We start from the raw sequence: 22,696 nt of genomic DNA, 5'->3' as shown, positions 1-22,696 counted from the left end.
GATACAGAGACACTGTATAAAGACACCATTGTTCTTTCACTTTGCTGAGGAAGATCCTGCATTCTTTGTTTAATAATCTGGGCCAGTTGTATTGCTTTGCTCTGCCATTCAGGAGTTTAAGTGCACCAACAAAAGTGGCTAGCTGAAGATCCAAGGCCTTATCCTTCTTTCAAGGAACTGAATTTACTAGTGCCCCACGGTCACACACACACATGTCCAGCGCTCTGTATATGTAGTGGGTGTGCGGGATAGTCTACCTTGGGAACTGATCTATTGAATGTTGATTTGAGTACAGTGTTGGTTATTGGGCCTGTGGTGTCAGAAGATAGGAGAGAGAGGTCTGACATAAGAGAGGGTCATTCCTCTGCTCTCCTCCTACCTGGACTCAGGGCCAATTTATGTAGAAGTAACTAACCTGATTTAAAGTTGTTATTGTTGAAGTGTTTGCCTCTGCTCTTGGGGTTATTCTCAGGTTTGAAATCATCTGAAAGCAGCCTGAATATAGGATTGAGAGCTATATTGCTCTTAATCACCGTTATTGCTCTCCAGGTGGATTATTTCAATATATACGTATATGTAAAGACAATTTCTGTGTTTTATCATAACTTGTGTGTTTCCCATTTGGTCCTTGCACTTACACTATTGCCAGATGTTTTAGACTTCATGTACATGGACATTTTTACAACCTCTCCTGAACGATTTAACTTGACAGATAGCAACCCACGTTTAAAATGTCCGTTTTGCCACGTAAACATGCTTTGTTTAGCGGCGTTTTGCCGCGTTTGCATTTAGAAGTGTTTTTTTTTTTTTCAAAATAGCCAAAAATGAGAAACGCCTGTAAACGAAACACAGCTAAATGTGAGCTACTGCGTTTAGAAGCCTTTGGCGCTTGAAATGCTTCTAAACTCAGCTTCTGAACCCATTTTTTTGCGTTCCAAAAAAATCCTCTAAACTCAACTGCCTAGAAACGACTGTAAACGACTCTGTGTACATGTACTGATAAGGCCTCATGCACATGAGACGCCGGTGCAAACTCTGCTGAACACATGTTTTTAAAAACTGAAACCGGCGTTTAGAAACGCCCGTTTTGCCGCGTTTGCATGCCACGTTTAGCCGCGTTTGCGTCTAGAAGCATCTGCAGAGCAGAGAATGACATTTTGCAACCCAAATTTGGGGCCTTGTATCTTGGGGCCACTTGGTGCTAGGAACCCCAAATGTGGTATGTTAACACAGTGGAACTAGCACTACAACATATCCAAATTTGGGGTTCCTAGCTCTAAGTGGCCCCGAGATATGGGGCCCCAAATTCGGGTCACAAAATGTCAAGCACTTTTCTGCAGCAGAGAATGACATTTTGTGACCCGACTTTGGGGCCCCATATCTCTGGGCCACTTGGTGCTAGGAACCCCAAATTTGTAATCTTATAGTGTTAGTCCAACTGTGTCAGCACACCAAATTTGGAGTTCCTAGCACCAAGTGTCCCCAAGATATGGGGCCACAAATTCAGGTCGGAAAATGTCAAGCACTTTTCTGCAGCAGAGAATGACATTTTGTGACCCGACTTTGATGCCCTATATCTCAAGGCCACTTGGTGCTAGGAACCCCAAATTTGTAATGTTATAGTGTTAGTTTGGAGTTCGTAGCACCAAGTGGCCCCGAGATATGGGGCCCCAAAGTCGGGTCGCAAAATGTCAAGCACTTTTCTGCAGCAGAGAATGACATTTTGTGACCTGACTTTGGGGCCCCATATCTTGGGGCCACTTGGTGCTAGGAACCCCAAATTTGGATATGTTATAGTGCTAGTCTGTGTTAGCACACCAAATTTGGGGTTCCTACCACTCAGTGGCCCCGAGATATGGGGCCCCAAAGTCGGGTTGTAAAAAACACTTATAAACGCGGTACTGGCGTTTAGCCGCGTTTGGCGTCTGAAACGTGGAAAACGCTTGCGTCTGAACCCATTATTTTGCTTCTGGAAAAACGAGGTTAAACGCAACTGCCTAAAAATGCCAAAAAATTAGACTGTGTACATGGACACACAGGATAACATTGAATGGGTTCAGGGGCAGTTGAAAAAAGTGTCCAACTGCCTCTGAACGCGAGTTTAACAGCGTCTCGTGTGCATGAGGCCTAAGATAACATAGAGGAGAGTTCAGGAACAGTTGAAAAAAATGCCCAACTGCTCCTAAACGTCCATTTAGCAGCAGTGTACATGAGGCCTAAATAGTTTGTGTGGAGATTGTGTTACTTTTTCTCTGTATTTCCAGAAACGAGGAAGTGGACAGACTCCAGTCTGAGATTCAGCGGAAAAACACCATGTGAGTAACTTTATTAATCTATGAAAACAAGCAAAACTGGATCAGGTTCACTTTATTTTCTAGGAGATTGTCCCTTAAATCCCCTAATACTGCAGAGAAGAGCCTAGGCTCACACTGATGCAATGCGGCATTCGCAGCGATTCCTGTCCATGTCCTGCTTCACAATTGCACTCTGTTCATGCGAACCACTGCGGGTGTCAATGTTAACTTTACTACACCCCAAAAAACGGTTCCCAAAACGCAGTGCGATTGGCAGAAACAGATTGCATAGGCATGAACATCCATGCTATCAGATTCCAGTGCGGCAAAAAAGAGGTGCATGCACCTTTTTCGTGCAGGGGTGGTGCAATTTGAGCTATATAGAATGAATGGGCTCAAGTCGCACTGCAAAGAATCGCATGTGATTTGAACAGGAATGTGGTGCACCACTCCAGTGTGAACCCAGGGTAAACATCCAGATTTAATTAAAATAATCCCTGGTGATCCTGCCATAACGGTCCTTGTTCAGGAACTTTCTGTTATAGGGAGACAACACTCTGTCTGTGTCTTCTAATTTTTCTCCTGCATTGTCATGCTGTGAACGGGGTTCTGGTGGAGTCTACAAGTGGCCGTTTGATCACACATAACACAACCATGGTCCATTAGTGTCACCATCGGGGAACCTACCCTGAAAATTACCATGCAACCATCGCATAGTGCATGTAGACAGGAATTAGCTGCAAAGAGGCTGCAGAAGATCAGAAGCGTTCAGATAAGAAAAAATCAAAACAAAAAAAAGGTGAAAACAATGATTTTATTTAAAAAATGAAATTTGTTTAAGATAGACAGTGCACAAAGTCAACTGTCATCTGGTCAGGGTTACTTTAATGAAGACATCGGAAAGAGCAAGGTCTAACACTGCTGTCCTTCACCTATTCTGAACATGTTCTGCTATCCCCATTCGTTGGTTTCTGTCCAATCACCAACTCTTCTCTTGTCCTCCTCTGATCCTGGGAAGGTTTTGATGTATTCCTGTACAAGAATTAGATCTCATTCTGCATTTCCTGAGCAGTTGCATACAGCAAAGTTTCTTTATGACATATTTTTCTAATAATATTTCCTGCCAGTCCTATAAATTTGCCTTCCAGAACAATATCCGTTTAGTAGCAGGATATTTATGACTTTGTATGAGCTATGAACCCAGATTTTCCCATTAATATATTTGTGACTTGAATCTGGTGTTAGAGAGCACTCGGCTGTGAACATTTACATACCAGGAGTGGCCGGCAGCAGATATGTCAGGAATCCTAAAGCTGAACTCCAGCCACACAGACGTTTGAAATATTTATTATTATTACTATTATACAGAGTTTATATAGTGCTATTTAAGTTTATCTAAATATATATAAGTGGCTCTACCTTCCAAGACTTTTACATTTGTGTTCATCCAGTCTTGTGATGCAGGCACCCCTGCTAGACAACATAGCCTGGCCAGTGACCTCACTTCTTAATACTGCACTTTAAAGTGACACTTTATGATATCTTTTTTCTCCAAAGTACCTCTCGACAGTGTAGGTGGCTCCGCCTCTTTCACTTGCAGGGAGATCATTGGTTGGTATCTGTGTACCTGGGCACAGATGGGGATCACAGTGCAGCTTACCACATGATGCCCCATCCCACACTGCATCTCCCTCGCCCCTGCCATGAGTGCAGGGCAGGCAGGGATCTGTAAGAGATGCAGAGAGGAAAGTGGCAATGGTGAGCGGGGAGCAGAGGAACTGAGTTCTGCCACATTCCAGCTGAAAAAAAGCCTTGGGTGCGAGGGCCACATGAAATGGCCTGGAGGGCCGCTTTGTGTTTGACATGTGTGTCCACCTTGGGAGCGAGCAGTCCTTCTGTATGTGTGACCATGAAGAACAAAAGTAGCCACCCTTTAATAAGAAGTCGGACCACAGCATAAAATTAAGCAGTAGAGCAATAGAAGGTACTTTTTGGAGTAAGAATGCATATTGGAATAGATTTCTTTCTTCTTTTAAACCAGAGTTTAGTGTCACTTTAAGAAATTAAGCTTGACCACCAGCCTGTTAGTTGAACATATTCAGGAACTTGTACTAGCAGCATTAACAGTACATTTAAAGATGCTTTAAAGGAGAAGTATGGCCAAAACTCTTTTGGCCATTCTTCTCCTGGGGGTAACAGAACTGCTAAAGCCTGCTGTTGGCTGATGTCACATAGCTGCTCTAGGCTCTGCAGGTTTCCCGACAATGTTGGGATCTACCCAGATGCCTGACCGGCAGCTGGCTCAACCTCTCAGTGTGCTGCTGAGAGCCTGAAACAGCCGCTCCTGCACCCTGCACAGCCCAGCGATCCTGTGAATGCTGGAAGGGCAGAGCAGAGAGGCAGTGACTTACTGTCACCAGCACTCTGCTTACTGAAGACCGAGAACTGAACAATCAGCGTTCTTTGATTGCTCAGTTCTCGCTCTTTAAAGCAGCAGGAGACAGCTGCATCTTAGATCCATGCTTAGATGAGTATGTGTGTTTGTTATTTTTTAGGCCCCTTTCACACTTGTGCGTCTTGTCCTGTGACTTGGGACTGCAAAGTCGCATGACAAGTCGTACCCCATGATTTTCAATGAGTACCGTTCATATCTGTGCGACTTCAAGTCGCAACGACTTCAAAGTAGTCCCTGCACTACTTTGGTCCGACTTTGATATGACTTGAGGTCCATACACCTCAAGAATACACAGGCATTCAAGTTGTGTCAAAGTCCTGCGACTTTCAAGTCGTACAAGTGTGAAAGAAAAAAAAATATTTATTGGAGTTTACTATTTCTTAGATGTGGTGTCTTCATTAATTTTCCCTTTTTTTTTTTTTTTTTTTTTTTTTTTTTTAGGCTTTTTCCTTTATTTTTCACCTGTTGATCCTGCTAGTAAGTTAGTTCATTTTCAACAGACCAATTTTCGGTCTTTTTTTTATTTGTTTAGCAGAAAATAAAAATCCCAGAGGTGATCAAATACCACCAAAAGAAAGTATGACCACGCAATTGTCATTCAAAGTGCGACAGCGCCGAAAGCTGAAAATTGGTCTGGGCAGGAAGGTGTATAAGTGCCCGGTATTGAAGTGGTTAAGGAAGTGGTGCGACATCCATGCTGATATGTCAGTTAGTAAGTTAGTTGTAAAAATATCCACTTCCTGTCGTACGTTTATAAACATCCCCCAGCCGCTGGATTACTTTAAAGGTAGAAGAAGGGGGTTCCCCCCTGCGCTGCCACCTTTTACCAAGCTCTCCCGTGCAATTGGAGAGCCCGGTAAGGATGTGACCGGCAGCATCCAGCTCTGGGCACACAGTGAGAGGAACTTCTTTGTCACTTCTTGATTTGGTTGTTTGTTTACCTGGCTGTTGGCCAGAGAAGCAGCCAATCAGACCAATCTGTGTCTGATCGGCTGCATTGGAGGCCAGAGGAGAGATTTGGGGTCTAATAGACCACCCGATCTCACCACAAAGAGGACCTGTCATAGCCCATGCTATTACAAGAGATGTTTTTTTATCATCCCTTGTAATACTAGCAATAAAAAATGGATTTTTAAAACAGCTTACCTGTAAAATCCTTTTCTTGGAGTACATCACGGGACACAGTGCACCATAGTAATGACTATGTGGGTTTATATGCTACCTTTAGGTGATTGGACACTGGCAACCAATAGTAAGAAGTTTCCTCCCATATAACCCCTCCCATACAGGAAGTACCTTTAGTTTTTTAGCAAGCAATGATGATCCTAGAAAAAGAGGGGAGGGACCTCTGTGTCCCGTGATGTACTCCAAGAAAAGGATTTTACAGGTAAGCTGTTTTAAAAATCCATTTTTCTTTATCGTACATCACGGGACACAGAGCACCATAGTAATGACTATGTGGGATGGCCTAAAGCAATGCCTTTGAGGCGAGGGAACATACCTAAATCCCATGTAGATCAGGAAAGGGGATAGGGGCAGAGGTGGCTCTAGGCTTTGTGAGGCCTTAGGCAAAACTTAGATACCCGTAATGGAAAAAAAAATTAAGCGATACAAATTAACTGTATAAACTGCATATATTAAGAAGTGCTGGTGTCAGTTTCCTCTATCTCAAAGCTGGCGTCAGTGTACCTTCTCAGCACTGGCATCCATGTGCTCTCAGTGCTGGTGTTGGGGCACTCTATCTCAGTGCAGTGTGTCTTGGAGCTGGTGTCAGTGTCCTCTATCTGACGCTGGAGTCAGGGTGCTCTATCTCCGTGTCCTCTATCTCAGTGCTGGTGTCAGTGACCTCTATCTCAACGCTGGTGTCAGTGCTGGCATGCTCTCAGTGCTGGTGTCAGTGTTCTCTATCTCAGTGCTGGTGTCATGACACTCTTTCTCAGTGCACAGAGATGGGGACCTTGTGGGGTCTCTGTCCCCAAGTGAGAAGGGGTCCCTGTCTTCAAGTGAGAAGGGGTCCCTGTCTTCAAGTGAGAAGGGGTCCCTGTCTTCAAGTGAGAAGGGTCCCTGTCTTCAAGTGAGAAGGGGTCCCTGTCTTCAAGTGAGAAGGGGTCCCTGTCCCCAGGGGAGATGGGGTTCCCATCCACAGGGAAGATGGTAGGGGCCCTGTCCCCAGAGAAGAAGGGGTCCCTGTTGGCGTTGCCAGGGGAGATGATAGGGGCCCTGTCCCCAGGGGAGATGATGTGGGCCTTGTCTCCGAGTGAGAAGGGGGTCGCTGTCCGCACATGAGAAGGTGTCCCTTCCCCAGGAAAGATGAGGTCCCCATCCCCAGGGAAGATGGTGGGGGCCCTGTCCCCAGGGAAGAAGGGGTCCCTGTAGCCAGGAGAGAGGATGGGGGCACTGTCCTCAAGGGAGATGGGGGCCCTGTCCCCAGGTGAAATGATGGGGCCCCTGCCCCCAGGGGAGATGACGGTGGCCCTGTCCCCAAGGGGAATGATGGGGGCCCTGTCCCCAAGGGAAATGACGGGGACCCTGTCCCCAAGGGAGATGAGGTCCCCATCTCCAGGGGAAATAATGGGGGCCCTGTCTCCAGGGGAGATGATGGGGGCCCTGTCTCCAGGGGAGATGATGGGGGCTCTATCCCCAGGGGAGATGATGGGGGCCCTGTCCCCAGGGGAGATTAAGGGGCCCTGTCCCCAAGTGAGAAGGGGGTCTTTGTCCTCAAGTGAGAAGGGGGTCTTTGTCCTCAAGTGAGAAGGGGGTCCCATCCCCAGGAAAGATGGTGGGGGCCCTGTCCCCAAGTGAGAAGGGGTCCCTGACTGCAGGGGAGATGGGGTTCCCATCCCCAGGGAAGATGGTGGGGGCCCTGTCCCCAGAGAAGAAGGGGTCCCAGTTGCCAGGGGAGATGATGGGGGCCTTGTCCCCAAGTGAGAAGGGGTCACTGTCCACAGGGGAGATGGTGTTCCCCATACCCAGGGAAGATGGGGTCCTGCCTCCAGAGAATAAGGGGTCCCTGTCCGCAGGGGAGATGATGGGGGCCAAGTCCCCAAGTAAGAAGGGGTCCCTGTCCGCAGGGAAGGTGGGGTTTCCCATACCCAGGGAAGATGGTGGGGGCCCTGTCCCCAGGGAAGAAGGGGTCCCTGTAGCCAGGAGAGATGATGGGGCACTGTCCTCAAGGGAGATGGGGCCCTGTCTTTAGGTGAGATGATAGGGGCCCCTGCCCCCAGGGGAGATAATGGGGGTCCTGTCCCCAAGGGAGATGACGGGGGCCCTGTCCCCAAGGGAGATTAGGTCCCCATCCCCAGGGGAGATGATGGGGGCCCTGTCCCCAGGGGAGAAGGGGGTCCCTGTCCCTAGGGGAGAAGGGGGTCCCTGTACTCAAGTGAGAAGGGGGTCCTGTCCCCAGGAAAGATGGTGGGGGCCCTGTCCCCAAGTGAGAAGGGGTCCCTGACTGCAGGGGAGATGGGGTTCCCGTCCCCAGAGAAGATGGTGGGGGCCCTGTCCCCAGAGAATAAGGGGTCCCAGTTGCCAGGGAAGATGATGGGGGGCCTTGTACCCAGGGGAGATGACGGGGGCCCTGTCCCAAGGGAGATGACGGGGGCTATCCCCAGGGGAGATGATGGGGGCCCTATCCCCAATGAGAAGGGGGTCCCTGTCCCCAGGGGAGATGATGGGGGCCCTGTCCCAAGGGAGATGACAGAGGCCATCCCCAGGGGAGATGATGGGGGCCCTGTCCCAGAGTGAGAAGGGGGGCCCTGTCCCCAGGGGAGATGATGGGGCCCTGTCCCAGAGTGAGAAGGGGGGCCTTGTCCCCAAGTGAAAAGGGGGTCCCTGTCCTCAAGTGAAAAGGGGGTCCCTGTCCTCAAGTGAGAAGGGGGTCCCTGTCCTCAAGTGAGAAGGGGGTCCCGTCCCCAGGAAAGGTGGTGGGGGCCCTGTCTCCAAGTGAGAAGGGGTCCCTGTCCACAGGGGAGATGGGGTTCCTGTCCCCAGGGAAGATGGTGGGGGCCCTGTCCCCAGGGGAGATGATGATGGGGGCCCTGTCCTCAAGGAAGATGGGGGTCCCTGTGCCCAGGGGAGATGATGGGGGGCCCCTGTCCCCAGAGGAGATGATGGGGGGGCCCTATCCCCAGGGGAGATGATGGAGGGCCCCTGTCCCCAGGGGAGATGATGGGGGGGCCCTGTCCCCAGGGGAGATGATGGGGGGGGCTCCTATCCCCAGGGGAGATGATGGGGGGCTCAGGGGAGAAGGGGTGGGGTATGGGATGGTGTGAGGGGATATGGGGTCAGCTCACTTACCATATCCAAGCTGCAGGGCACTCATCCATGGTTGCCTGGCTGGGCTCCCTCCAGCAGCAGCACAGACAGGGCGATCAGCTTATCTCCAAGGTGAGAGAGATCTGTGTATGAGGGGGGAGGAGGTGGGGGCTGGCAGACAAGCCTGCAGTGTCCTCCGGCTCTCATAGAGCTGCTGCACATGTTTACTTAAACTTCCTTAGCGCGGGGGAAGGGTGCAGAGCATCTCCGGAGTACTGCAGAAAGGAATGGATGCAGCCGACTTGGGGGAGCGGGACTCTGGCTGGGGAGGACACTGAGCTGGGCGGCGCTGCATTAAGCAGGAGAGAAGAACCTAGAGGAGCTGGCCAAGGACAGGGCATGAGAAGAAACATAGCAGCCAGTGCGATAGAGCAGGGAGCTCTGCTACAGAGCCGACTCTTCAATTAGGCAAATTAGGAGCCCACGGGGCCCCTATGAGTTGCGAGGCCTTAGGCGGCCGCCTATTGTGCCTAATTAGAGAGCCGCCTCTGGATAGGGGGATTTTTACGGTGTCAAATATAGAGATACACAATTAACTTATTGTAAGTAAAACATGGTTTTTATTAACATAACATAGTTAAAAGAAAAAACAGACAAAGCATACTGTAGCTAGACAGTATGAGATTATGAGCATTTGGTGGTCAACATCATATACAGGTGAATAAAGCAATGCCTTTGAGGGGAGGGAACATACCTAAATCCCCTTTTTTTTTAGGCTCCAAATTATAAAGCTGCTTGCAGCACGCTCTGGCCAAAAACAGTCTTCTTTTGAGATCTAACATCCAGTCGGTAAAACTTGGTGAATGTATGAACCGAAGACCAGCGGCCGCTTGGCAAACCTGAGCCATCGACACTTGTTGGCGCACTGCCCAAGACGTACTAATTCCTCTTGTAGAGTGAGCCTTAAGATATCGAGGTGGAACCATGCGTTTTAACTCATAGGCCTGACGAATCCACCTAGAGATTGTAGAACTAGCTGCTGCCTGTCCTTTCTTAGGACCCTCAGGCAGAACAAAAAAGGAGTCAGACTTCCGAAAAGGGGCTGACCTATCCAAGTAAACCTTAATAGCTCTCACCACATCCAGTGAATGGAGCAATCTTTCCTCCTTAGATTTAGGGTTAGGAAAGAAGGAAGGTAAAACGATATCCTGATTTAAGTGAAAACTGGAAATCACTTTGGGTAAAAACTCCGGACGGGGCCGCATTACCACCTTGTCCTGATGAACAAACAGAAAAGGCTTCTCACAAGAAAGGGCGGCCAACTCCAAAACCCTTCTTGTTGAGGTTATAGCCACCAAAAAAATAAATTTCCTAGTCAATAGGATCAAAGGAATATGCTTCATAGGCTCAAAGGGTTGACTCTGTAGAGCTGAAAGCACTAAATTCAAGTCCAAAGGGACACAAGGGCGGTCTAATTGGTGGCTTTACATGTAGTACTCCCTTGATAAAGGTTTGTACCAAGGAATGAGACGCAATTGACCTCTTGAAAAAAAATGATAAGGCCGAAATCTGTCCTTTAATGGTTCCTAAGGACAAGTTTAAATCAGTTCCTGCTTGCAGGAAGGCAAGAACCCTCCCAATTGTATACTTGCGAGGGTGCCATCTTCTCTTTTCACACCATGAAATGTATGACTTCCATACTCTATGGTAAATTTTCCTAGACACTGGCTTTCTAGCATCTATCAAAGTAGCCAGCACAGAACCACTGACACCACGGTCTTTTAGTACTCTGGTCTCAATAGCCATGCCATCAAATTCAGCGACCGTAAAGAAGGATGGTATATTGGACCTTGGGACAATAGGTCTGGGCGCAATGGAAGACACCATGGGTCTCCTACTGCCATCCTCACAATCTGTGAATACCAAGACCTCCTTTGCCACCGTGGGGCCACCAGAATTACTGTTTTCTGCTCTATCTGTATTCTGCATAACAGGTATCTCTCTGCCCAATTCAGTATGTGATTTATTTCTTTTTGGGCTGCCCAGCTTCGGGTACCCCCTTGATGGTTGATGTATGCCACCACTGTGGAATTGTCGGACTGGACTCTGACCGGAGACCCCCGTAGCCTGGCCGTCCAGAATATGAGGGCCAAACGAGCCGCTCGGATTTCCAACAGATTGATCGGTAAGGTTTTTTCTACCTGGGACCACTTTCCCTGTATGGAGGCCTCTTCCAATACTGCTCCCCAGCCGAGATGACTGGCGTCTGAGGTTACCACCTTCCAAGTTACTGGTGGAAAGGACTTCCCATTTTTTAAGTTGCTGGTCTTTGACCACCAAGAGAGGTCCTGCTTTACCTTTGGGGATAGAGATATTGGATGATCCAAGGTTAGGACAGACTTGTCCCAAGCCTCCAGGATCGTTCTCTGGAACAACCTGGAGTGAAACTGCGCATAAGGAACTGCGCTGAAAGATGACACCATCTTTCACAGCATTCTCATGCATAATCGAATTGAGGGTCTTTCTTCCCTTTTAATTTTCCTGACCAGCTCCACTATTGAGCTGACCTTCACGGGGGGTAAAAACACCCTTTCCTGGGTCATATCCAGGATCAAGCCTAGATATGTCAAGATTTGAACTGGATGAAGAGCTGATTTGTCCATGTTCAGAATCCAACCTAGGCATCTCAGAACATGAACTGTAGTTGAAACGTTCTCTATCAGGTTGGAATAGGACTGGTCCTTCAACAGAAGGTTGTCCAGATATCCTACCACCGATATCTTCTGAGACCTTAGAGAGGCCAATACCGGAGCCAACACATTTGTGAAGACTCTAGGGGCTGTAGCCAGACCGAACGGTAGTGCTACAAACTGGAAATGACACTCTTCCACTGAGAAGAATCGGTACATGCAGGTATGCATCCTTGATGTCTATTGATGCTAAATAGTCCCCTTTTCTTAGAGAAGCTATTACTGAACGAACCGATTCCATCCGGAAGGTTCGGACTTTTAGAAAGGAATTGAGGGATTTGAGGTCCAGAATGGGCCTTACTTCCCCATTTGGCTTCGGCACTGTGAATAGGTTTGAATAAAACCCCTTGAACTTTTCTTTGTGCGGAACCTTGATAATCACCCCTTGCCTTTTTAGCTGTTCTAAGGCTAGGAATAGGCTTTTCTTCTTTTGTAGATCCGAAGGAACTGTTGATCTCAGAAATCGATTTGGGGGAAAATCGCGGAACTCTATTTTGTAGCCATGCGTTATAGTGGAGATAACCCACTTGTCCTGCACCCACCCTGCCCAAGCATCTGCGAACAGCCGCAGTCTGCCCCCCACTTGTAAGAGTGGGGGCGCTCCTTCACAAGGAGGACTTGGCATTGGCCTTATTCGGCTTCTGAGTCCAAGTTCTTTTCTGACCTTGAGGTCTTTTAAAGGCAGGTGGTTGAGGCCGTCGATACTTCTTGGGAGAGGATGCGCCTGGCCCAGGAGCATTCAGAATCTTAAAGGAAGGCTGCTTATTCCTTCTTTTCACAGGAAGCAAGGAGCTTTTTCCTCCCGAGATTTTCTGGATATACTTATCCAGATCTTCTCCAAACAAACGTTCTCCATGAAAGGGAAAAGCCGCAAGTAGCCTTTTGCAAGGCATCTCGGCTGACCAGTTCTTTAACCACAAAACTCTGCGCATATGCACTGAGAATAGCGCAAAGCGAGACATCTGCTGGATTGAGTCTTTTAATGCGTCTACTGCAAAACACAAAGCGCGAGGAAGTTCTTTCAATTCATCAGAATATTCCTCCTGAACAGGTAGATTCCTGACCAGTCTTTTAAAACGTTTTTGTAGGGATTGACAGATCCCAATAGCCGCAACAGCTGGTTGTACTGCTGACCCGGCCACCGCAAAGGAGGCCTTAAGCAAAGATTCCAGCTTTTTATCTGCTGGGTCTTTAAACCCTTGGGCATTATCCACTGGACAAGTTAAGCTTTTATTTACTGACAAAATAGCAGCATCCACTAATGGTGTATCCCACCTTTTTTTTAACTTTTCCTCCATCGGGTACAAAAAAGAAAACCTTTTAGGAGGTAAGTATATTCTGTCCGAATGTTCCCAATCAGCGTAAATCAATTGCTCCAATAATGGATGCACAGGAAACGCCTGAGAACCTTGCAAAGGTCGCAAGGACCCCAATGTAGAACAGGAAATTTCTGCCCCTTGTAGAGGGGGCAACTTAAAACCTGCTCTTACCATTTCGGTTAAAGACTGGATAAACAGCTTTTGGGATTGCGAAGCCGTTAAGGGTTCCTCCGAACCTGAGTCCCCTGCAGAGGACTCCTCTGCTTCGGCATCTTTATCCCCTATGGCCACCTCCTCAAAATCCTCTGCCCATTCAGGATCCAGATCACAAGGACCCATTTGGCTAAGGGAGTCCTGGTGCTCAAGAGACTCAGCACTGGGACCAGGCTCAGGAGAGGGAGATCTATTTTGTTTGTTCCCTCCCTGCGTTACTGAGGCAATCATACCCGCTATTTTGCCTTCAAGACCAGCAAGAGCTGACGTTAAGTCATCCTTAGTAACATAAGCTGAAGCAGGGATATTGGTGGTGGCCACAACGCCTGACAAATGCAATGGCTCAGCCAGGTCAAATGCCACAGGCCTTTCAGGAGAGACAGGTGCTGCAATAGCCTGAGGTTGATCTCCTGTTTTTGAAAGAGTCACTTTACCCTCTGGATTAATCCTGCTCCCTGCACCTTGTTTTCTGGAAGACATGCTTACAAGATTAGAGGCAACTTACAGTGCTATATGGCTGTAAACAAGCTTACAATAGCCTCCTTACAAAGTTTGCTAATGCCCGACTCACGTGCCCCGCTCTGTGTCCCACTGCAACCGGCTCCCGGCTCTTCTGAGCCTTAACGAACAGTACTGACACACGCAGGCGCCTGACTTCCCTATGCGTGCGTTGTGACGTGACGTACGCACACCCGGGACTTACTGCGCATGCCTGCGGGAAACACGCGGCCGCGACGCCATGCCGCATGCTAGAGCGCGCGCGCGCCGCCTGCACGTGCGCGCCACCCGCCTGCACGTGCCCGCGCCCCACGTGCGGTCCCAAATACAGGAATCTAGTCTGTGCAACTGTTTCTCTGGAACCCCCCAGTGGACACAAAAAGGCGCTACATCTGGCATAGACATAATATTACTTATACATATATAAGGTAATAAAAATGGGGCCTCCAAAGGAAGCACTCACCAATCCTCGCAGCAGAGCCTGCAATAGGCCCAATTTTCCGCCATCACCGCGGGTAAGGCCACTGAGGACCTTCAGAGACCGGGCCCCCTTTTGTTTGGGGTCCACACCTCTGGACCTGTAAAGCACCCTTTAGGTTTCCTTGGGCAAATAAAAGACCAGGAATACCATATCACAAGGGTCCAGCTCCATAAGGAAACATTACAGGCAAGACCCTGTTCTTGAAATAGGGCTCGGGTACCATCCACTTTAGCATGATATGCCATCCGAATGGATCCGATTATAACATCCTCACTGGGACATTTATCTGAAGCAAGAGCTTTCACAGCCGTGACCATCACCTTCAAGACACTGACAAAAAACTAAAGGTACTTCCTGTATGGGAGGGGTTATATGGGAGGAACCTTCTTACTATTGGTTGCCAGTGTCCAATCACCTAAAGGTAGCATATAAACCCACATAGGCATTACTATAGTGCTCTGTGTCCCGTGATGTATGATAAAGAAAGTAATTTAAAAAAAGTTAAAAAAAAAAAAAAGTTTAAATAAAAAAAAAAAAGCATCCCCCATTGCCCAGTGCTCACGCGCAAATGCGAACAAATGTAGGTCCCACACACATATGTAAACTGTTATCGAACCACACATCTGAGATATCGCTGCGAACGTCAGAGCAAGAGCAATCATTTTAGCACCAGACCTCCTGTGTAACTCTAAACTGGTAGCTTGTAAAGGCTTTTAAATCATTGCCTATGGAGATTTTTAGGTACCATAATTTGTCGCCGTTCCACAGGCGGACACAATTTTAAAGCATGGCATGTTTGGTTTATGAAACGTTCCGCATTCCGCTTGAGTGCTTTCATCATATACCGCTTCCTCCCTGTCTGAATATAGATATCAGATATTCCAACAGCTCCCAACAACAAACAAGGCAATACTCGTTTGGTTGCTGAACATGAACTGAATTATTTATTTGAGTATATACAGCAGGCTGACAATACAAACTATAACCAGAAACCTAATTAACATGAGCTAGTTATCTAATCATTTACCCAGACTAGGTGACTCAGAGATTTGACCTTTCAGGGTAGACTTGCCATCTCCTCACTCCCAACTTACAATACACATAAGAAGAAACACATCCCCCAATAGTTTGCTAGGAGACAAAGGTGTGTTAATGAGCACAAAAAAATATTGGGTGAAAGACCCGGGCTTTCCAGATCTTATTAATCAGCATTCCTTTCACATACATCTGTCCCCTGAATCCCAAGCTGGCAGAGACCATCATGGCCTCCTTAATAATGTCCTTTTGCATTACATAACAGAATATCTTCCTAAATGCTTTTAGCTCCCTCAAATACCAGGGCCCATAGTCGGTAGGCAAAAGGCTAGCATTCAGTCCCCTACAAAAGCCTCTGTCCTGTGTGAGTCTGTCACATTTGATATCTATTTACTGGGTGTAACATCATCTATTATATTTTAACAAACAACTTGGTATTATAATTTGTTTTTGTGCAATAAAATTCTTTAAAGTGTATTTTTTACAAAAATATATATAATTTTTATAGCAGAAAAAAAATTGTTTTTTATGTGTAGGAGAGGAATGCCAGAATTGGCCCGAGCTGAAATGGTATATTACATTTTTGTTGTTGGGTTTGATACCGCTTTAATAAACAAAGATGTATGACTCAGAGGATTGGGTGTGTCATTGCCATCATCCCTTAAGACTTTAAGAAAACCAAATATACCTCAGTATGGGATTTTTAAGGCAATGTATTGATGAAAAAATGTTTTTAAAAAAATAGTTTTTATTCATAGAAAAAAATACAAGTGAATATACAAAATACAAAAAGTCGCGTAATTAAAACAAAAACATTAAAGAACATGAAAATAAGTGATGCATCCTACTGCTAATTGTAACCACCACCCAAGTTGATACGATGGAACGCCATCGTATCAACTTGGGTGGTGGTTACAATTAGCAGTAGGATGCATCACTTATTTTCATGTTCTTTAATGTTTTTGTTTTAATTACGCGACTTTTTGTATTTTGTATATTCACTTGTATTTTTTTCTATGAATAAAAACTATTTTTTTTAAAACATTTTTTCATCAATACATTGCCTTAAAAATCCCATACTGAGGTATATTTGGTGATACCGCTTTAATAATCTTTAAAGCGGGGTTCCACTCAAATTTTTAACTTAATCTTACCCCCTTCAGTTAATTGCATAGATGTTCAAATGCCACACGAAATTTTTTTTTATCGCTGTAATTACCTTTACAGGAATACCCCACTTTTAAGTACACAATGGGATTTATTTACTAAAGCTGGAAAGTGCAAAATCAGGCTCACTTCTGCCTAGAAACCAATGAGCTTCCGGGTTTTATTACCAAAGCTTAATTGAACAAGCTGAAGTTAGAAACCCATTGGTTTCTATGTAGAAGTGAGCCTGGTTTTGAACTTTCCAGCTTTAGTAAATAAACCCCATTGTGTACTTAAAAGTGGGGTATGCCTGTATATTGTACTTTATTGTGGCACTTCCTGTCTCTCCTCCCATGGGAGTAGGCGTGTTTATTGCCTTTCCCCGGCACCGCACTGTCTCCTGGGAGCTTAGTGTCAGGCTTCCCAAGATTCAGTGCGGAAACAATGATCATGCGTGTGAACAAGCTGTGAATGAACAGCATTCAGCGCATCCAGGAAATCAATGCTTGTGGGCTTCACATGCCCACAAGCAAGATGGAAACAGCCAGCATCACATTTTTTAAGTTATTCTTCAGTAGGAAAACAGACAGAGGCGGAAATATTACACCCAAACTGTGAGTATTATTTTGGGGTTAGCAAAGTGTCTCAATGACCTAAAAAAAAAAAAAAAAAAGATTGGTCGCCGGACTCCCGCTTTAAGGTTCCATGCACACTGTACTTAAAAAAACGTTGATTCTACAGGCGTTTGACATATTTTTCACCTGCCTCTAGAAGCACTTCTATTGTGTTCTATGTGTCTTTGCACATTATGACTACTACAGGCGTTTTCTGTCAGGGACGTTCAGAGGCAGGAAAAAAAATCTTCTCTATATCGCATTTTCTGGAGAAGTTTAGGAGCTGTAAAAACATCAGTCTCTCCTAAACGCCTCTTATTTCTTCTAAACGTCAAGCTTCAATGTTTTTTTAGTAAAAAAAAGGTGTGTTGTCACTGTACCTCATTTCCTGGCTTTACAGGAAGTACCTTTTGACCCTGTCCATTGTCTCCATTTTTCTATGAGAGCCACACGTTCAGACATGACCAGGAGGGAGGTCACACAACATCAGTTGATTGCAGCTGTGCAAGGACATGCCAACCTCTAAGATAAATCTCACCCAGATTATAAAGACAGAATTATAAAACATTCATCCTGGGAAGAGATAGCGTTAACTGGAGTATTCGGAAGAGTAGAATGGCATGGCTCTTGATGGCTCAGGAATCTCTGCTCACAATATCCTTTGCTCTTTTTGTCCAAAATGGCACCCAGCAAAAAAAGGCTGTGAAATGCTTATTTTGGGAGTAAAACTTTTGCAGAGGGGAGTGTAGTGCAAGAAACGCCTATTAACTAAAATGCTCTTAAACTCTCATAGACTCGCCCAAACTTTGTATATGTTCTCAATTCGCATCTTTTATGCCACGTTTTTAAAGCTAAAATGCTGAAATTTTTTTCTGCTCCTAGTGTGCATGGAGCCTAATGCCGCGTACACACGGTCGGACTTTTCGGCTACAAAAGTCCGACAGCCCGTCCGACAGACTTTCGACAGACTTTTGGCGGACTTGTGGCGGACTTTCTAACAAACGGACTTAACTACATACGATCACACAAAAGTCCAAAGGAATTGTACGTGATGACGTACACCGGACTAAAATAAGGAAGTTGATAGCCAGTAGCCAATAGCTGCCCTAGCGTCGGTTTTTGTCCGTCGGACTAGCATACAGACGAGTGGATTTCAGGGTCCGGCGCAGTTACGACGTAAAGATTTGAAGCAAGTTCCAAATCAAAAATCCATCAGATTTGCGACTGGAAAAGTCCGCTAAAGGTCCGGTGGAGCCCACACACGATCGGATTGTCCGCCGGATTTGGTCCGTCAGCGTCCGTGGGACCAGTCTGGTCGAAAAGTCCGACCGTGTGTACGCGGCATAATACATAACTGAATGAAATTGTGATCTACTTTTTAAGACAGATGATTGCATAAATCTCCCCAAAAGACCATCCAACAAACTGTATCTGGGAATGTCTGCTGGAGGCCATACAAATTATTGGCATTCCCCAATCTGTCAGGAATAGATCAGGACAAAGGACAATAATCCCACATCTGGGGGATCTTTTAGGATCTCTGAGAGCTGTCACCTGTTCATGATGGTGTAGATGGTGGTGAAGGGAGCTTGTCTTTTTTGTTGACACAAGATTTACAGTATATATTTTTATGTTTAACTTTATTTTGTGCCCTGCTGAAGAGATTCAATTTTTACCTGATGCTGTACGGGTCAGTTTACAGAGGTCTCCAGTTAGCTATGGTATGGTCACAGAGACACAGCATAGCCTTGTTTCTACAGATACGACATGGAAAACACGGGCCTCCTTATTATGATCTCAACAGTGGGGGAGAAAAGGAAAAGTGAGCGGAGAAGGCGACATGAAAGTGAACCTGTTACTTTTCTCTCACAGTTGTCTGAACCAATGATCTCAAGATTTATAGCGAGTCGCTCTGTGTACAATACACCCAGTCTGCTGTATTGTGCTCTCAATCTACAGTGTCGGTGTTACTCCTACTGTAAGCTTTACATACCTAGAGATACATACATAGAGAAAAATATGTACATACTAATGTGAAGTATCTGCAGCCGCAAAACCCAGGAACTGCAACATTTGCCCATTCCAGGCTCTGTAGAGCTTACCTACCGTCGTATATTCAGGAACAATTATTCCTACCCTCCACCAGGTTCTTTAGATCTTCACTGCAATCAGGAACCTATCTACCATCAGGTTCTATGGATCTTTCCTACAATTAATCTTACATTTAGGAACAGCAACACCTAAAGTTGGCCATAGAAAAGGCTTTTTTTGTTCAGCCAGTGGGCTGAAATAGAGCCCACAACAGCAGATCAAAGATATGAGAATAGTGTATAGCAAGTTAAACCAAAAAGTGAACCTATAACCGACAAGTTATTACCTTGAACTGGGACAAGCATGTGGACCACCCAGTGTGTTGGGGTATGAGGTGAAAATGGTGTTCCTGTGCTGTCCTGTGCTCCACCCAGGTGCAAACCTATATAGCCACAGGTGGCCGCGGTGTGCCGCCATCGTCACGCTGCGTAATCAGAGGGGGGGGCGGCGTCAATGTCCGGACACAAAGCGTCACACGGCAATGGCGCTCAAACCTTCTCCTCCTGTAGATCGCTGATGGATTAAATCAGGTCAATAGACGTCAGGCGTGTGGAATGTGGCGTCGACGTGCGTCAGGCACCCGCCCACCCCCCCGCATCCAGAGGGATAGAGGAGGGAGGGGAGGCCCCAGCAGACATTGTATGACATAACATATGACATGTCGAATGACATAACAATGCCATGGGTACCCAGAACTACCAGGATATGTCTCATGCCCAAATGACATACCAATGCTACAAGAACCTAGGACTAACAGGATATAGCATTCCCCCGAATGACATATCAATACCATGGGTGCCCAGGATTACCAGAATACATCTCTCCCCCAAACTACATTACAATACCAAGGGTGCCCAAGACTACCAGGATATGCCTCACCTTTGAATAACATACCAATACTACGGATGCCCAGAACTACCAGGATACGTTTCTCCCTCCATTGACATACCAATACCAAAGGTGCCCAGAACTACCAGAATACATTTCACTTCCACGTGATATACCAATACAACAGGTGCCCAGGACAACCAGGATATGTTGCCTCCAAATGGCATACCAATACCACAGGTGCCCAGGACTAACGGAAGACATCTCACCCCCAAATGACATACCAATACCACAGGTGCCCAGGACAACCAGGATACATCTCACCTCCAAATCACATACCAATAACACAGGTGACCAGGACTAACGAAAGACACCTAACCCCCAAATGACATACCTATACCACAGGTGCCCAGAACAACCAGGATATGTCTTACCGCCAAATGATATACCAGCACCATTGGTGCCCAGGACACATCTCTCCCCCAAATGACATACCAATTCCACAGGTGCCCAGGACTATCGGATGATGTCTTACCCCCCCCCATGACATATTAAAACCACAGGTGTCCAGAACTAACAGGAGATGTCTCACTCCCTTCATGACATACAAATGCCACAGGAACCTAGGTCTCCCAGGATAAGGCTCCCCGCCAAATGGCATACCAGTATTAGAGAAAGCAGGTTGCATTGCTACTATTTACTTTTATAATTACTTTTATGATCTTTATTCAGCATCCTGCCAGATACAAAACCCTGCTATATTTTGCGGTAAGGTAGAGATGAGTCTCTTATCTGCTCCCTTTTTGGGCTTCTAAATATAACATTAAAAGTGTTTTGTTATATCTGTTTGATAAGTGCAAAAAATACTTGTTGATCCTGCCAGAAATATTGTGAGCTTCATAACCTCCTGTACTATTTGCCTGTGCTGCCCTCTTATCAGTTACATTGCTCCCAGCTATAGGGTATGGCCCCAGGGGTCTCATAAAGCACCCGTACAGACCTCTGCTCCAAACACAGTGTGCATGTACTATTTGGACATACACCTCTTGGGAATATTTCCCACTTACTTCTCCCAGCTCTGAGTGGTTGCCGAAGGCGGGGATATCCCTACAGATGCTCCTCATTTCTCCTCATGACACATTAGGGTAAAAAGCAATCTGGAGAAATCTGAAATAAAATCTTTTGATCTTTTGTTGGATGGCGGGGCCCCTGGAAGTGTATAGTGCAGACATAGAAGCCAGGCTGAGACGCGGTGCATGAAAGGAGTGCCGAGATGGCTTTACTGAATACCCCGCTGTCCCTTTCAGGCCCAGCCAGAGGGGGCCCACTATGGACTTTGATCTGTATGAGCTGCAAAGAAAAGTAGGAACTAATCCTGGAAGTACATTGGAGGAGAGGCTTGTCCAACGTTAACCTGTTCCCTGCTGATAATAACACACATCGCTATTCACAGTTTAACCTCTGACCCTGCCGCAGGCTGATGACTAATTGTGAGCCACACCCCCTGCTGGGGGACATCTTAACACCTCCACTGATGGTTGTAAAAACATTATCCAAAGTGCTAACAAGTCCATCCACAGCCTCAGGTGGATTACTGTCTATATCCTGTACAGTATATATAATGGAGATGAGTGATTCTGTACAGGCTTATATGTGGACATTTATCCAAATTCACAATCGTGTTTTACAAGAGTGACATCACTTCTTTCCAGATATGTTATAATATACAGTACAAGAGTGAGATTACCGCTCTCCAAATCTTTAAAATATCCAAAAGTGACATCATTGCTCTGCAAAAGTCATTTTTTATACAGGAGTGACATCACTGCTCTCCGGATTTAAATTATATTATAAAGGAGTGACATCAATGTTCTATAAATACAAATTATTTTATACAGGAGTGACATCATCGCTCTCCAGATATTAGTTATATTATACAGGAGTGACATCATCGCTCTTCAGATATTAGTTATATTATACAGGAGTGACATCATCGCTCTCCAGATATTAGTTATATTATACAGGAGTGACATCATCGCTCTCCAGATATTAGTTATATTATACAGGAGTGACATCCATCATCGCTCTCCAGATATTAGTTATACTATACAGGACTGACATCCCCGGTCTCCAGATTTACGTTATATTGTGCAGGCGTAACATCATTACTCTCCAGATATGTTATATTATACAGGAGTGACATCACCGCTCTCCAGATATAAGTTATATTATACAGGTGGGACATCACTGTTCTATAAATATAAATTATATTATACAGTCGTGACATCATTGCTCTCCAGATGTAGGTTATATTATGCAGGAGTGACATCACCGCTCTCTACATATAAGTTATATTATACAGGAGTGTCATCACTTCTCTCTAAATATAAACTATTTTATACAGTAATGACATCACTGCTCTCCAGATATAAGCTATATTATATAGGACTGATATCTTCACTCTCCAAATGTAAGATATTGTATGCAGGAGTGACATTACCACTCTCCAGATATATGTTATAGTATACATGAGTGACATCACCGCTCTCCAGGTATGTTATATTATACAGGAGTGACATCACCGCTCTCCAGATATGTTATATTATACAGGAGTGACATCACCGCTCTCCAGATATGTTATATTATACAGGAGTGATATCACCGCACTCCAGATATATTATAATATGCAAGAATTATATCACCTCTCTCTATTTTTAAAAT

The 22,696-nt window shown here is 45.9% G+C and overlaps 1 protein-coding gene across 1 annotated transcript in view; it reads left to right on the top strand.

Moving 5' to 3' along the window:
* Nucleotides 1–22,696, top strand: part of LOC141105726 (uncharacterized) — a 178,739-nt gene that overhangs the window by 10,256 nt on the left and 145,787 nt on the right. The window contains exon 5 of the mRNA XM_073595788.1: nucleotides 2,265–2,315. Coding sequence (XP_073451889.1) covers nucleotides 2,265–2,315 — 51 coding nt within the window. The remainder of the gene's footprint in view (nucleotides 1–2,264; nucleotides 2,316–22,696) is intronic.

This window comes from Aquarana catesbeiana, linkage group LG08 (assembly GCF_042186555.1).
Source record: "Aquarana catesbeiana isolate 2022-GZ linkage group LG08, ASM4218655v1, whole genome shotgun sequence".
In the NCBI taxonomy this organism is placed as follows: Eukaryota; Metazoa; Chordata; class Amphibia; order Anura; family Ranidae; genus Aquarana; species Aquarana catesbeiana.
This window is presented reverse-complemented; position numbering and strand designations above follow the sequence as displayed.